The 17,029-nt window shown below is 40.0% G+C and overlaps 1 protein-coding gene across 1 annotated transcript in view; it reads right to left on the reverse strand.

The window, feature by feature from the left end:
* Positions 1–2,324: 2,324 nt before the first annotated feature.
* Positions 2,325–17,029, reverse strand: part of pdzrn4 (PDZ domain containing ring finger 4) — a 35,850-nt gene continuing 21,145 nt past the window's right edge. The window contains exons 3-9 of the mRNA XM_061030060.1: positions 16,136–16,238; positions 10,669–10,767; positions 8,500–8,562; positions 6,313–6,414; positions 5,988–6,104; positions 4,162–5,214; positions 2,325–4,082 (exon numbers count right to left, since the gene is read on the reverse strand). Of these exons, the coding sequence (XP_060886043.1) occupies positions 3,510–4,082; positions 4,162–5,214; positions 5,988–6,104; positions 6,313–6,414; positions 8,500–8,562; positions 10,669–10,767; positions 16,136–16,238 (2,110 nt within the window). The 3' untranslated portion in view covers positions 2,325–3,509. The remainder of the gene's footprint in view (positions 4,083–4,161; positions 5,215–5,987; positions 6,105–6,312; positions 6,415–8,499; positions 8,563–10,668; positions 10,768–16,135; positions 16,239–17,029) is intronic.

Consider the following 17,029-nt stretch of genomic DNA (forward strand, 5'->3'; position numbering starts at 1 on the left):
GTTGTTGGATTGGTTTGTTCAAATACGTGCTGAGTTTTTCTGTCAAATTGATTTCAAAAATATAGCTTTTAGACATTTTGGAGATGTCTGCTTATTTGTTCTTGTGCTGATAGGGAGATTGTGAAATTGATTGTGACGTAAAGCCCCAAAATGACCCTTATACGTCAGTTTGTATTTGTACCCAAACAATGACTTAGCATTAATGAATTCATTTTAGAATTGCTGCTGTGCTGGTAAATCCTGTTTCCTTTAGACAGAGCTATGCTAACAGTTAATAATTTAGACTTTTTTTTTGTTATGCTTTGTTAATCTTCTGAATGCAGCTGTACATGTTATGGATTGTTGCATTTAAGGGTTATTGTTAAAAAGCTCTTAGCTAGACAGCAAATAATCCAAAATGCCAAACTGCCCCTTTAAAAATCCTGACTGATTTTGTGGTTGAAGCAGAATAAGAATAAGAATTACTAGATTTGCTTTGCAGAGACCACTACTTTATGTAAATACAGTCAATGCATCATTTTCTCAGATAGAAACGTAAATCCATGTATGTTTTTTAGTTGGTTTTGTGTTAGCTTTATAGTTATAAGCTGCTATTTAACATTCCATATTCTTACAGATTAATTCTCTTTTATATTGTGTCTTGTTGCCATAATATCTTTGCATTAAGCTACACATTTTGGTCATGCCATATTGCTTCATAATACGTATGGAAATCCAAGCCAATTTAAATGAAAGCTATACCAAAAGAAATGACTGTAACAGATCAATATGCATTGAATATACATTAAATTATTTTTGCCATGCACATTTTTTATTCATCATTTATGATTCTATTACGTGTGGGGGATTATTCCTCAGTTCCTATGCCATTTCTGTCACAGAGATTCCACCGGTGGGATATTGCACATGGAGATGGATAGCAGGTAGTGGGAGCAGCGCTGTTACCTGATTTCACATTATGCATAATAGCGTTGGCGATGGGGATGCCAGTCTGATGCCTCTCATTAATTCTTCAGTTCGATGGGCTGTGGACAGACCCAGCGAGATTGACAGGGGGATGAGTCGACTTCACCAGGATCTCCTTAATGCTTTGAAATGGGAAGTGTAGTTTAGCTTTGATGCCTCCTATCGCTAAATGGACAATGCAGCGCCCTGCACACACACACACACACACACACACACACACACACACACACACACACACACACACACACACACACACACACACACACACACACACACACACACACACACACACACACACACACACAGAGATTATCAGTCAGTCATCCCAGTGTGAATACATGAATAGGGTAGGCTGTAGTGACAGGCTAAATTACTGTGTGCTATCGAGCTATATAACATCCAACCGCTTTATGACTTCCTTTGAGTGTGAATATGGAAGCTTGGTTTTGGTGCAGCAAGTTGACAGGTGTAGATCTTTTCCAGGTGCAGCAATCATTGCCATTCCCATAGTTATCCCATGTGTTCAATTAGCAACCATTCTCTATATAATCACTGACAAATAGACTGGGTGTTTTTAGAGTTTAGGGGATTGCTCAGTAAGTTGGCAGCACTTTTAAGGATTTTCTTGCAGTTTGTATCTCAGATCAACAGCCAGACTTCCTCCTCTCATCCTCTGCTCTTTGTGCTTGTGTGTGGCAGAGGATCAAATGTGCTGTTCTCTGCAGGAAACAAGATATTTTCTTCAAAAAGAGTACATTTTTTATTTTTGAGCAGGGGGATGCAAGTGTTTGCTGTTTTGCCTTCTCAAATCCAAAACATGTAAACAGCTGGCTCCAGCATGCATAATGCATGGTGGATAAAATAGAGACATCTTTCACTGTTGACTGAGACGCATGAAAAATTGAATCTCAAAAAACTTTGGAGCTCTATGTATTTGACATGAAGCAGAGGGGAAGATAACAGAATTTTTTTCTGTAGTCTGGATGAATTTTCAACAGAAAATTCTTGCATTTCCAGTACAAAAAAAGGTAACCATAGGGTCACAGCCATGTTCATGTTGTAATTAGCATTTACCATATGTAGAGCTGAGGCAGATGGGAATAAGAAGTTTTGCAGATATTTGGGCAAACTAAAGTTTTGAAAAAAACTTGCAAACTTCATGCTAATTCATCCAATAGTTGTTGAGACGTTTAACTCAAAAGCCTCAGGTATCAACCTCACTGTGGCACTAGAGGCGTGGTTTGGATTTCTCATCAGGTTATTCCGTTATATTGATATCTGATGGTCCAACTTCAGAAACACCAAAGAGGAATTTTAGGAGGGCAATGAGTTACTTAAAGTGAAATCTTTCTCAGTAGTTTTTTATTATTATTGATGTTTTATTACAAATACCACCTTCAACAAATACTGAACTCAAGGCCTCTTCAATGAACTTTACAGTGAAAAGCAGCAGGTTTGAGTTAAAAGGCTGCACTATGATACATTTGTTTGACAGCTCCTTGTGTTGGCCTTTCAAAGTTAGCCACTTTATGTGATACATTTATCAGACAGAAAAAATAAACAGATAAAAAAATCAAATTTACGATAAATAGAAATGACAATAAAACAATATAAATATGAATCTATATAACATTTTAGACATAATTCACACATTCATGGTTTGTAGTATGGGTCAACTTGTTTCAGAGTTCAACTTAACCAGGTTCTATTGAAGTTTGTCAGAGATTGTAAATTGAGGTAAAACTGTTTCAAAAAAAGCCCTCCGAGCTCATGAATAACATCAGCTTTTGAGATATAGAATCAGAATATTTCCAGTGCTTTCAACTGAGACTCTAAATGAAGGGACATTTCAATGCATGTGTCTTGAAAGGGTCGTTGTCTTAAGTGAATTTCCTAAAGTTCCTCATTGGTCTGGTATAAAAACGCTAAAATACAATCAAATATTGTCAACTCCGACCTTAGTGATACAAACACAAATAAGAAATTGCAGTAAATAGGTTGACAGTACATTGACATTCAGTGTAAAACTTCCCTTACAAAAAAGTCACTTAGTGTACAAAGTGTGAAAAATATTGTATTTTCCCTTATTATAAAAAATGCCACCTTGAACGAGGCAAGTGAAGTCTCTTCATATGCAATGAAACAAAAGAGTGGAGAATGAAGAGACACAATACATGGTATACAAAGAGTTCCTGTTGACGCTGGTAAGGGTGCTACACAGCAGCATGGTGTCAGTACTTCACCTTTTTTTTTTTATGAATCAGCTCAAACAAAATGCTACCAAAATCATCTGTTCATCTGCTAGTGCATTATCTGAAAGCAGGTGTAAAAACCGTGTAAAGTCATGTTGAATGGATAAGGTCTTGGAAGGACAGCATCAAAGACCTTAGGAAACATTCTTAAAGTGAAAGTTACAAAGTGAACTCAGGAATGCTACTGATGTCCTGATACTTTTTTGTATATAATACAGTAGTTCCTTCAATGCAAGCTACCTGATGTTGAAGTGTTTAATACTTTAAAGTCTGCAGTACTTTATGTGTCTGCTACACAGTTGTAACGGAGAGGAAGGCGTTATGTACTTTGGAGCCCTCTGGGACTCTCGCACCATGGCTCATTAGCTCCTGGATGGTCATCCAGTTGTCGAGGATCTTCTTGTTTCGTTTCTTCATCATCTTCTTGTGACTGAGCTCCAAGATATTAATCTCCTTCCTGCCTTCAGCTCCACTGGCCGGCCCCTCCTTTAGACACTCTAGACGGCTCTTTTGCATGAACTCCCTCCTCTTCCTTTGCTCCCTGGCCCTTGCCAGGTGCTGTTTCCTCTCCTCTTTGCTCCAGTATCGGCCCATCTTCATCTCACTCATTGCATCGTCATCTGTAGTCATGCCTCCGCTCCTCTCCTCCCGGATCCTTAGTGCCCGTTCCCTCAGGATGCGGTCACGAGCAGGCCTTCGGGCCACGTAGCGTGTGCCGTCAGCACGTACTTTGACTTTCCATTCCAGACGGGGTTCCCCAGGGCGCCCTCCTCGGTGCACTGGATCTCTGCAGAGGCTTAGCAGACTCACCTGGCTCTGGGAATACTCCAGGGATGAGTGCTGTTGTAGCAGCTGGACGTAGCTCTGCAAAATGGAGAACATTGTTAGAATTAAATTTTCTTTCAATGTTATGGTTCACACATCTCTTCTAAATTACACCTACCTGAAGTTGCCTGGATCCTCCCTGGCCAGGATAGGGGGTTGTCTGGTACGTAGAACCATAGGGAAGCCCCCTCCTGGAATCTCTTGCTCTACCTCTCTTCTCACATCTCTCATCGTCTGCTGGCAGGGCAGGGTCTGACTCGGATCGGGAAGGGTTGCTCTGGTCTGGGCTACTTGAGATCACAGGCCCTGGGTCTGCCGGTCTGACAGCCTTAGGTGTACCTTGAGGCTTTGGGATAGGAATGGGGCTGGACGGTGTGGAAGAAGCCAGTCTGAGGTTTTTCTGGTTGGTAATGCTGATGTGTCTCTGTAGAGAATGATCAGGAGATCTCTCCATACCAAGTGGTGTCGACCGTGCACTTTCCGCAGTGTTGTAGGCACTGGAGCTGTCCTTCTCTCTAATCTTATCACTGTCCAATCTCTCTGGGTATTCATGGATGTCGGCCAACCTGCCGTGTCGCTTGTGTCCATCTTTTGGGCTCCTTCCTGGTGAGGAAGGAGACTGTGATGGATCCACCTGGTGGGTCTGGCGGAGCTGATGTGCCTGCATGATGCTCTGGCACTCAAGCTCAATGCTACGCAGTTCTTCATTTAGCATCCTCAACTCCTGCTCCACTCCTGTACCTCCATCTTCATCATCCACATCATCTGCATCCCCTCCCGCTTGCTCAGTGAGACTACACTCTATACTGTGTCGGATGGAGTACACCCCACACTCTCCTCCATTACGGATTTGACATTTGAGCTCAAGGAGTTGCTCAAAGCGATTCTCTAACCCTAGAATTCCTCCTCCGCCATTGCGAATACTGATTACCCCTTCATGGCCTTTTGACGGGTTCCTTGGACCCTGAGCGTCCGGCGGCACTACAGTCCCTCGTCTTGTGTGTGGATGCTCTGCCCGCCATCGTTCCCTAAGGCAGTGTGCTGGGGTCCTCCTGTGAATTCTAGCTAGAAGAGGTTGGTGCTCTGGACTGTCTGTACTGCGTCCAAAGCCACTGTCTTTGTCTTGATTGTTGGAGGAATAGGTTGCTGTGTCTGTTGTCTCTTCTTCAATCTGATTTGATGAAGAAAGATTTAAAAAAAAATGTTTTAATGTAATTTACCTGCAAAGCTTCCAAGGAGAGGAGAGTTTGACACACAGTACGTTACAGAAGGAACAAGTATCAGCCAAGTAGCATGTTATATTGTAACCCTATTGGATGATTCAGCACCAGACAATTGATATAAAGTGACATTTGTTCCTAATACAAAGAGTTTTGCAGTCAGGAATGAGGCCGGTGACTGATGGATATAAAACGTCTGACATATAACCAGGTGTTTCGATTGGTCATGCTTCGTTGATGAAATAATGATACAAGTATAGGTATCTGCCTCAAAAACTGTCCAAAATGCGGTATCAGTGTTGGCAAGTATGGTAGGCAATGCACTGTTCAGATACAATAATTGATAATCCCCCACTCCCCAAAAAAGCATCAACTAGTTACAGGTAAAAAATAATATGAATGTAACAAACAACAATGATGCAGTGCTAGTGGAGAGCTTAATGCTAGTCAAAACCGCAGAATGTCTGCTATCAGGTTCTTTTTTTTTGCCAATCATATGGGAATAATTCTTAGTTATTAATGAGACCAAGAGTTGTTCAAATGTTGACATTAAATTCAGGCTTTTGATTGACGCTCCAAAAATCATCAGGATATTGATTGTTGGGATTGGAAAGATGGTAACCAACCTCTTTAGGTCTCCTCTTCCCTCCTGTCAACCATTTGACTCTTTATTCACAATTTCTATCTCTTGTTTTGACAAGTGTTCCCTAGCTTAGACTCTCACCTCATCTCCCCTGTCAAAGTTGTGCTCCTTCTGCTTCCTTCTCTCCTCTAGGATCTCCATCTTCAGCTCCTCTACAAGCTGCTGCTGCTCATCATCCAGCCATACCTCCTCCTCCAGCTGAAATCACAACTTCTTGTCAGAAACCAATCTCTCTTTGTATTGTACGTGTGTGCCTGTGTGTGTGTGTGTGTGTAGAAAACACCAGCCAATCTAGATGACAGTTTGAAGGAAAGGAAAAGGCACTTAGCAGGCAGCTGTTGTTATTTGACATGACATAGGTTGTCAAGATAGGGCAACAAGGCTGTGTATGTGTGTGAGTGTTTACCTGAATTTCTGGTCTTGTCACCAGAAGTATGATGCTCCTTACTTCTTCACTTGACAGCAAGGCAACGGCTTTCTCTCTGTCTTGAACTTCGCAGCCATTTATCTGTACATGTAAGACAGGTAGAGACGGTCATGTTAAGAGGAATGGACTTGTAGAAAGTCTGACAGAACAATCTGTAATTTAACCATCATAATCTTCAATTAAAGTGACATACAAGAAGAGGCATAATACGTCTAACCATCGTTTCCATTCCTACAAGACACACCTTGAGTAATCATACATTGACACTTTTTTCTTTCTTGTACTCTTTCCATCCATTTATCATCCTCCATTTGTCTCTTTTCAACACTTCACTTTCTCTGCATGTCTCCTCTACCTCCTGTCTTTACGCCTCTCTGCCAGTTAGGTCTTTAAACTTCTCACGATGACGTTGAAAGGAATGGGTAGTCTACGCGCTATAGGTAAGGAGAGTCAATTTGGTGTGCGTAGTCCGACCTCACCAGAGTCCGCTCTCACCACACATCCAGACACACAATTAACTGTTCTTTGACAGGTGGCGTTCATCTTTTCCTCACGAGAGTAATGGGCCTGTCAGGAGAAGATAATAGGGCCAGGAGTACAGCCGGCCCTGCTACCCACAATCACTCACACAACTGGGACACAGAAACACTCGATAAGAGGATGGGGGTACTCAAGAGAGATGTAGTATAAACAATGAATATGGAGAGGAGGTAATGTTGTTACATTGGTTCAGACTGGAAGCAAGTAGAGATGTAGCCTTCTAGGAGGATACACATGGAGGACACCAAACTATTTTCTTGCATACATTTTTTTAATCAGTAACCAAAATGTCACTGACATGTAGTGTTTAAAATTGGTTCTGCTGTCCAAATTCAAAACACTGGAGAGCGCTGCCTCCCCCTGCCCTCTCCTTCCTTGAGTCGATGTGCACGCAGGTTGCTATGTCTCCGACTCTGGAGCTTCAGCGTTTATCCAGCTCTGCTTCAGTCTTAAAACCTTTCGGAGTTCTAACCTCTCTCTATTTTTCAAAAGCATCTCCCAATTTATCCTACTGTTCCCAATTTTCTGGTCTTGAAGATTATTTAAAAAAAAAAAGGCTTTTTAGGTAGGTTAGACCTGGAAAAACAAGGGGCAGGGCAAAACGGTTCAGGGGAAAATGTGTTTTCTGTTCACGTGTCCCTCCCTCACAAACAACACACATCTCTGTAAAACAATTTCTCAATCATGCCTGCAAGCTAACAAAGGACAGCAGGCCTCTTCAGTTGCAAACATGTCTGTTAGTAATCAGCACAGTTCGCAGACTGTGTGGCTCTGGAGGCTTAAATAGGCCTAACCCCTGACAGAAGCAGCCAATCAGAAAAAGGCAGTCAGAGGTGGAAGGTGTGATCAATTAACTAATCAACAGGGCAGTTGAGGTCAGGCCTGTAAAGGTATTAACTAAATGTAGACAATATAGCCATATAAACCTATACACTGCCATAAGAGTGCATATTGTATATTCTTGAATTAAAAACTGACATGAATATGAACACACAGAAGTATACGGGCTGAATGAGGTCTTTTTTTTTTTAAAGGCATTAAGGAAAATAAGAAAATATTTAGCATTTATCCAAAGCAACGTCCATCAGAGAGTACAACAAAAGCAAGGATCTAGAAAGAAAGAAAGAAAGCAGTAAGATATCATTTATATTTTATTCAAAGTGTCAACGTTGTCTTGATATTACAACATAAAGCTACTGGAGCTACTTCCAACTGGGGAAACTGGGACCAATCTAAGGAGCACATGATTGTAGCATCAGACCCCAGGGCAGAGATCGCATTACGAGACAGAGCAAGACCGAGACAGAGAAGACTAGAGATGATATAGTGCCTGATGTAGCAGCTACTAAGGACTTTAATTTCCCTGGTTAAACGAGGTGATTAAATATACATAAGCTCAGCCAGACTGGGGAAAGCAGGAGCTTGGGTATCCTCTTAAAAGACTGTTACAGCGAGCGTCATTTAGCGGTTCATCCTTGGCTTATTGTTCAACACAGAGAAAAAAAAAGAAGGAAACAGAAAATTCTTTATATGAAAACACTGAGAGGTAACACATGCAACCAGGTTTACCAAGTTTGAAGCCATGTGTTGTTCCTATAACTTGGACACTGAGATGAAAATACGCACCTGTAGAATACGATCTCCTTCTTTAATGCGTCCATCTCTTGCTGCTATGCTGTTTGGCTCCACCTATAAGAAAAACAGTAAGGAAGTCAATTCTGACAGCCGGTCATTGTGTATCTCTGTATTCCCGAAAAGAAACCCAACTGATGTGCCACTCTGATCTCTCTGATCTCTGCTGTCATAAAAGGCCTTTATCATTAAGACAAGATGCTTATTTTTGTGCTGACAACCCTGTTTTTTTCCCCATATGATATCGGTGGTTTCAGAGCTTCTTAGGATAACATTTTTACCCGGTTTAAAAGCAGGTGACAGACACTGGCTGGGGATAACAACTAAGTCCTTGACATCATACAAAATAGCAGACAGTGGAGAGAAAAAAACAACTTGAATGGTGAACATCTACAGCACAGATATGATTCTATTTTTCAAAATGTATCCCAGTGGATATTCAACAACACTACGAGCCCCTCATTCATCATTTCATACACTTTGTTGTTCACGCATTGGAGATCAAGAGAAGGAGAGCTACATGTGGAAAACAAAAAGTGGAGAAAAATAATTCCTGCCTGAAAGTACTACGCATCCACACATTTTAATGAGGGGGAAATTAGCATTTTTATCCTTTTATCAAACGTATGAAAATAGACGCTTTCTGCCGGTTGGCTTTCACCTTCTGTTGAGGTTCAGCAGGTGCTAATGTTGTTTGTGGTTTTGTATTAACATGTAGAGTAAACATTCATGGTGGAAGAACAAGTGGAAACCACATTAATACCTGTCGAGTCATTTTAAAAATTGTAATTGGAACTAAATCCACTGCACATCTGTACCATGTACATTATTATAGCAGCTGTCTAATCCTCAGAACAGCTTACTCACACTTTCCCTTCATTATAATGGGATTGAAACTGCACCTGCACTTAGCTTTTATTCATGTCTAATTCACTCAGTTTGTAGTACTTAAAGCTCCCATAATTCCATCCTTCACTCAGGTTTGTCTCAGAAGCAGAAATAATTTGTTTAAATTTGTCTTATTAACAATTTTGCAAAAGGAAGTGTAATTCTTTCAAAGCTGCAAACACATTTCTAAAAGGAATCTCTGTAATATGTCTTTGTGTCGTATGTTTGGTATTCAGATGGGGTACAGGAAATGGGATAATGTGTCATTTAACATTCAGTGTGGGGGGAGTGAAGGGTGTCGCTCAGAGCTAATTAAAACCTTCAATTAAAAACATGTGAAAGGAGGAGAAATGAGAATGACAGAAAACGGGAATCGCATTTCAAACCTGACTTCCTCTTTGGCCATGCGTGGCTCATTTGGAGTTGATATTTGACTGGCAAACATTTCTCTCTCCTTCTTCTCTAATTCAGTTCGTCTTGCTCTCTGTGCAACGATGTAAAGATGGGTATTCAAATGGGGTTTCATACATTGCTAGGAAGGAAACTGATCATGGGTGCCGGAGTTCAATCGAAGAAACATGAAAGATGCTTCCATATCAGCCCTCATCAAGGCTTATACTCCAGTGCTTTTCCAGCACACGTCATTTTCGTTTACAGTACAGTGAATACATTTTAGGGAAGATAATTGTTTGGCAGGAAATCTAAAAAGTTTAATATGGTAAGCAGGGGTGTGTCTAGAAGGTTGGCAGTTGTTGTTTTTTTACGGGCCCCCCTTTAAACCTGATTGGCCACCCCTAGTGCAAACCCACAATCCTAAACTATTGCCATTTTGCCTTGGCCGAGGCAGTACTTAGGTTAAAATAAACTATTTGGGTTGTTGCAGCAGGATGCCAGTAGCTCTTTCTGCATTTTAATGCAGCTCATTTCCTTTTAAAGTAGTACCTTAAATTTTGACTTTGGACATACTGTACATGTAGTGTGTCCCTGAGACTTTATGTCATGCCTGCACAGGTCAGAGCCATAATAAGGCCACCCTAGTAAAAAAAAAAAAAAAACACCTGATGGCGCCCCTAGTAACCAAGGTTTGAATGTTAAAGAGGTTTTCAAGAATTCATCCAATCTGACAGCTTTTATCGTATTCGATTATTTTCAACAACTTCAGGTGACATAATTCTCCACTTTAAATGTCAGTGTAGTAAATGAAATAATATGTATTACAGTTCTAAAAAAGAAGAAGACATAACTTGGACAAATTAACGGGATATCTGTTCCTACCTGGCTGACATAGATGCCAGTGTCCTCCTCATCGTCAGTTCTGTAGCACAGCGTCAAGCCAAGCTTCTCCTGGCTGTTCTTCCTGCACAGCTCCACTTCCTGTTGCACACACAAACACATAAAATATTCCAAATCACACCTTGCCTCATGGTGCACCTGTTATGACACTACAGGGTTTTTCCCAGTGGATTTGATGGATTTCTAAACCATAGAGCATCCTTTCAAACATGTCGTCTATTCAGCTGCTTTACAGAGCAGCAGAAATGACAGGGCCCATGGGAGATGAGGTTCAACTTGATTTGTATGCACTACATTATAATTTCTAATAACTCTGGGAGCGTTTTGTTGCTCTGTGGTCATAAGTAGTAAGTTTTGCTTTAGGCAAAGATGATCTATGTTAATATTCTACTGACAATAACCCGGCAACCTAAAACATACACAGAATGATAATAAACTTGTGAGGATGGCTACATTGTGCATCAATTCTAACCTCGACAATACCTTTCAGTCTCATCACCCAAATGTAACCAATGAAAGAATTAAAGAGGGTATATCTTCTGGGCAGAAATTAAGGGGGTCTAATGTCTCCCCCTCTGTTCCTTGTGTTCTTGGTCTACTTGTAAGCCTGTGCTGACTCACAAGCTGCCACAACTTTAGGCTTAGCTTAGCAGTGGGAATGACATTGAAAATTAAGGGTAGGCACAATATACGGCAACACAGCACAAAGTACTGCACAATTAAACAAGGTATATAAAAAACAAAAAACACAGACTTGGACCCAACATGTGTTCTGTACATCAATGGGGAAAAAACCCTGTAGGTATCAAACCAAAACCAGCATGTGGCAATAAACAGGTCAGCTCTTTCATGTCTACATTGATGGTATTTTACTGGCTTGTTCCCTCCCAAAGGAACTCCGTCTCTAAATTTAGCCCCGACTCGCGACTGGCTCCATTTGATCTCCACTGTGTATAAAGGTAATCACATAAAGATAACTCCGGGGGTAATCTTTATTAACCCCTTGCTGCCAAATTCATTTCAGTGCAGTAGAGTTGTAAAAGGAGGAGAATGGGGGGGGGGGGGGGGGGGGGGGGGTGCCAGTGGGGCTACAAGACTCAAACCCCAACCCCCCTTTTTTTTGCTGTCATGGGAAACCCCGATAGCAAAGATTGACAGGGGAAGTAATTAATTTCTGTGGCATTTAACCCCCTGTGCAGACAACCCTGACCTTCAAAGGTTGGGGAATATTAGGAGTTTATAATATTATATCACCCTGCACTGGTTTTGACTACCCATACTCCTCGGCAGTTGAATACAGTTCTGGATTGTTACAAACCCTGGTGGTTGGATCAAATGGCTCTATTATCTTAATATCAGTGTACAATGAATATGTTTTGTTTTAATGGATTACAGGATTTATTTGTCGTGATGAAGCAACAAGCAATGGATCCAGATGTTTAGATCAGCGGGTGCAGAAAGGCTCGACTAGGGATCATTGGATCCAAATATGTGCCACAGTGGAGTGTAAATTATGGCAAACATACGACATTGAAACTAATTTAATGTGGGTTATAATGTTTGATGAAAATTCATAGAATTTATCTTCTTAATTTCCTTTATGTGGTTTCCATATTTTTAGCAGGAGAGATCACATTGGCCACATGCTGCCAAGGTAAATGAGGAATGAAGACATATATTTTAGAGCCACATTAAACATCTGTTGGTAACATTTCAGTCTAATATGCACTTAACGATTACTTAATGTTTCATTGAAAATCATTTCCTGCCATTCCTAATGTTAATATCCTCATTATGTCCCCTTGTGCAGATGATGCTATTCTTGCCGCTGTCACCTTTTTACAGCCACAATCTTTAAGGTGTACTGATGATTATTCAGCAAGGAAATGTTTACAAATGATTCTAAATGACAGGTGTCTCATTGTGCTGTTTTTCCCATCTGCTGAAGTGCTTCTTGGTTTATGCAAACCAATGAGCTACATTATGGGGGAACGGTCACTTCAAAAACCTCTATGCAAAGTATTTGATGATGACACAGTGGTGACGAAATAACCTGGATTACACTATTATACTTATCTTGGATTGGGTTAAAGACTATTGATTTTTAAGAGAAAACCTGTTACAGACTTGATATATGGATTTAGAAAGGTGAAGGCATTTATCAGAGAATTTCCAAACAAAATGGGATCTTGTTGCATCATTGTATTATAAGAAAGAAGGTTTTTGGTGCTTGACTTATCAATAGATAGTACAGACCCTGGTCATGCTTGCTGTGAACTGAGTCTGAACATTTTTGCATCTGAGTCCCAAACATTATGGACAGGCATCTTTAAATCACAAGTGTACTCTTCCTTTCTTGCTTTTGTGTTTGTCAGTGCTTGATACACACCGTAGAAACACTTCTTTCTTCTTTGTATTCTTTCATTTTATACTTGCAGAGAAATAACTTTAGGCCGTTGTTGTACCATCTCTTGTATACCAATATTTTTTTTTGCTTTTGAGGATTTAAAAAAAAATCCAGCCTTTGATGTTTAGCACCCTATCCATGACTATCCATAATTGAGACGTGTTTATTTTGACTAATTTGGCAAACAGAAGCTATCTGGCTATTTTCTCACAAACTGCTGCCACTTAATTAGCTTTTCTTTATATGCTGATGACCTAACTGAGCATTCATTAAAATCTGAATTATTTATTCATTCAAACATTGTTTTCCTAGAAAGTAGATACTAATATCCAAAGGGGGTTACAGCTGTTGAGACATTCACAACTGTGTTTTAAGTAACTCTGGGAATTTGATTATAACAGTTTGCTAATTGGATTATAACAGTTTGCTATTTCACAACACAATCAATGCATCCACATTATATACATATTATCTGCTACTTGGCTTTTTAATAAATTGATATATTTTCAAGAAGTGCCAGAAATTATACAACAGCAGGAGTAGCCATTTGGACAATCAGATGGAAGCGAAGCTAAACCTGTCAGAAGTAATGTTTCTGAGAATGGTAGACCTTTTTTTTCATCTGAGAGGAAAGCCATTCATGTTTCAGTTTGATACACATGGATGGAGAGAGGTAAGTGAGGAAGGCTGATTTGGTGTGTGTAAGTCTGGCGGGTGGGGGTTGGGAGTTTGACAGTATGTGTGTTAGCTTTGTAATGCCGACCTTGTTCTCATACTTTTACAATCACCGCACACAAGCCCTTCACCTCCACCCCCAACCACACACTGGAGACTCTTTCATCCAGATGACGCTTTAAGGTAAGGCCACAGCTGGCAGCAGAGGAATCCTAATGACCCACAATGCAGTTCACTGAACCAGGAAGTGCCCATTAAACCATGGGGGACAACTGATAGTAGAAAAACGTCAGCCATCACTGTCACCCAGCATGACCTCGAAGTCTACTGTCAGAGTGGCATGATGTATTCGTCACAATGGAGAAACTTGTGAGCAGAAAGCATTGACTCTTTGAGTTAGTAAGACTATGTAGCAGGGTACTGCTAGAAAACACACTTGGAACTAAACAAAATATGTATGAATAAAGAAGCAGGCAGAAGTTGACAGTCTTATCATTTATGCCTTTAAAATCTACGGAGCAGGATTGTGTACAGCCATTTATGCTCCCCAAAGATTTATTTAAACTAACTTAATTTCCTTTAAGTTAATCTTCATTTAGCAGACGCTTTTATCCAAAGCGACATACATCAGAGAGTAAGTACAACACTAATCCATTCATACACCGCCACCGAAGCAGCAGGAGCAATGCAGGGTTAAGTGTCTTGCCCAAGGACACATCGGACATGTTGCTCAGCTGGGGATCGAACCCTCGACCTTCTGTTTGAGAGGCGATGACTCTACCAACTGAGCCACAGCCGCAATACTTTGTTTTACAACCTCCTAAATGTAAATGTGAATCGACATCATCCTACACCCCAATTACACCCTAGTTAGCATTTAAATTGTATGTTAGCATTTTAACATTAGCATTGGCTTAAAGGACAATTCAAAGAACTGCTAGCTTGGCAGAAGGCCATAAACCAAAGGTCGGATATTTTAGTGACATGTGCTAACACAAAAATTTAGCTATTTTAGTTGCTTAAAATCAGACATGTGTCTGAGAGTAAGAGAGTGAGTTTAATATGTTTCACCATTTGGAAGAGCACACCTATTAAAACTCTTCTTTTTTGTGCACTAAAAACTAAACTTGAAGCTTCAAATTTTGAGGATGAGACCTTAATGAATGAATACAATAGATGGCAGATAATTCACCAGCCAGAACGTAATACTAAAAATGACCAAGGCCATTAATTAGGGGAAGGTTAGAACATTCTGTCACATTGTGAGGTGTGCAAGGTTCGGCTGAGCAATTATTTTGTTGGTTTCGGCTTGACAAACTCACCAAATCCATTGTCATACTAGTGAGTACCTTCTTTTTAGAACATCCTCACAATTTCTGTTCAGCTTCAAGTGGCTGTCTGGAAAGGGACACCAACAATCCTGAAGGACAGTGCATGATAAATGGGAAACTATTGGCCTGTGAATGCAACACACTTGTAAGGCCATTTGGAGTGGTTTTTCTTTTTGTACCATTATATAAATAAAGCCTTCCACCTTAACACAGGGACTTTGCCATGTTACACATAACAGTCCCTACTGGAGATAGAATATTAACATGGAGCAGCCAATTTTCTTGTAATGCAGTGGTGGACAGTTTTTCCTGTGTTGCTGTGGGACTGATGAGCATTATACGTCAGGTCTAGCCTTGGTATGTCTCATGGGATAGTGTACTGCCTAAATAAATGTGCCCTCAGGACTAACTGTATTAATAGAAAAGCTTGAGCCTTATCAATTAATGAACAGCTTAAAGGCTCAGATTTCATCACAAATTTGCATCTGTGTTGCATTATTATTGTTATATTTGCAGCTCGTGTATTATACAAGTTTGATTAATAATTTCCAATATTTATCCTACATTTAACAGCTGTATACGCGGCACGGTGAAATCAAGTTAACCAAGGGGTTGATCCTCTTGGGAGCGTGTATGAAAAGTCAATTCAATGGAGAAAAATGTTTTTCCTTAATTATCTTTTGGATATTGTATACCTTATTGAATACCTAACAGTATAAAAATGTAAGTTAAAGATGGGAGAGAGAAAAAGGAAACGATTATTAGAATTAAGTCTCTTGCACACTAATTCTGCCGTTTTTGATATTCTTAAATAATTTGTAAATTATGTAATATGTACATTATTTAAGGTGATGTTAGACCGCTGCTTCTTTTTGGAATTTGAAGTTATACCAAATTTCCTACAAATCCCATCCAGTTATATCATAATGGACAAGTTCTTAACAGACTAACAGGCCAAAGGGGCAAGAATATGTTTTACTGTCCAGATACAGTAGATATAAGAACACTCATACAGTATAAAGATGATAAATCTTACCTCATACTCGTACTCTTCAGTCCTCTCCACTTCTGCTGGGGTATTGGACAGGTACTCTGGACATTCATAATACTCATGTTCCATGGTGTGAATTGAATGACAGCTAGAGGGAAAAAGGGGGGAAGAAGTTTTGTTAAGTGTCACTCATGGATATGCTTATATGCAGATGACTTCACGTTATCTTTATTTTTATATTTCATTCAAGTCGTACTGTGTTGATTACCTTTGGCTTTCTGACATCTTTGAGAAGTCAAGAAAAGTAAGAAAAAAATGCAACCTTTGTAATATGATTATTCAACATACCAAAACCATATGAAAAAGCTTGCAGTGTTAAAGTACTTTATGGGTCTCTGTTAGGAACTTCAACAACCAATCCACACAGCTAACATTCACCTCATTGAAGCTGTGACCTCTGTAAATTGTCATCATAATAACTTCCTCGCCATGATCATTGACTAAGACTGGCAGATTCTTAGTTTTATACGACAAATAGATTTCATCACTCGCCCAGCAATGCCCTATAAATAGGCACAGAATGCAGGGAGCGCCAGAATGCCTGCTCTATCAGGCCATTGGCTTTTAATCGCCCAGCTAAAGCTCCCATTAAAGAAAATGGATGTAGCACACAGAAGCAATTATTGCAAGAGGGTTTGGTTCTGCATAATGATATCACAGGGACAAAGTACTTAGCCTTGCTGAGGATTTCCACACTGTGATACAACTGCTTGATAACTACTTTGAAATGAAACTTCATTCCACTTTCACTTTAAATGAAAATAAAAAGTCTTAGTTCCAAATAAGAAAATATTGGATAACAGTTTTGAGCCAGTTCATGTAATCTTAGCCTTAAGCATTAACATTCAGCAACCTTTCATTATATGGAAGGCTAGAACT

Source organism: Labrus mixtus, chromosome 22 (genome assembly GCF_963584025.1).
Source record: "Labrus mixtus chromosome 22, fLabMix1.1, whole genome shotgun sequence".
In the NCBI taxonomy this organism is placed as follows: domain Eukaryota; kingdom Metazoa; phylum Chordata; class Actinopteri; order Labriformes; family Labridae; genus Labrus; species Labrus mixtus.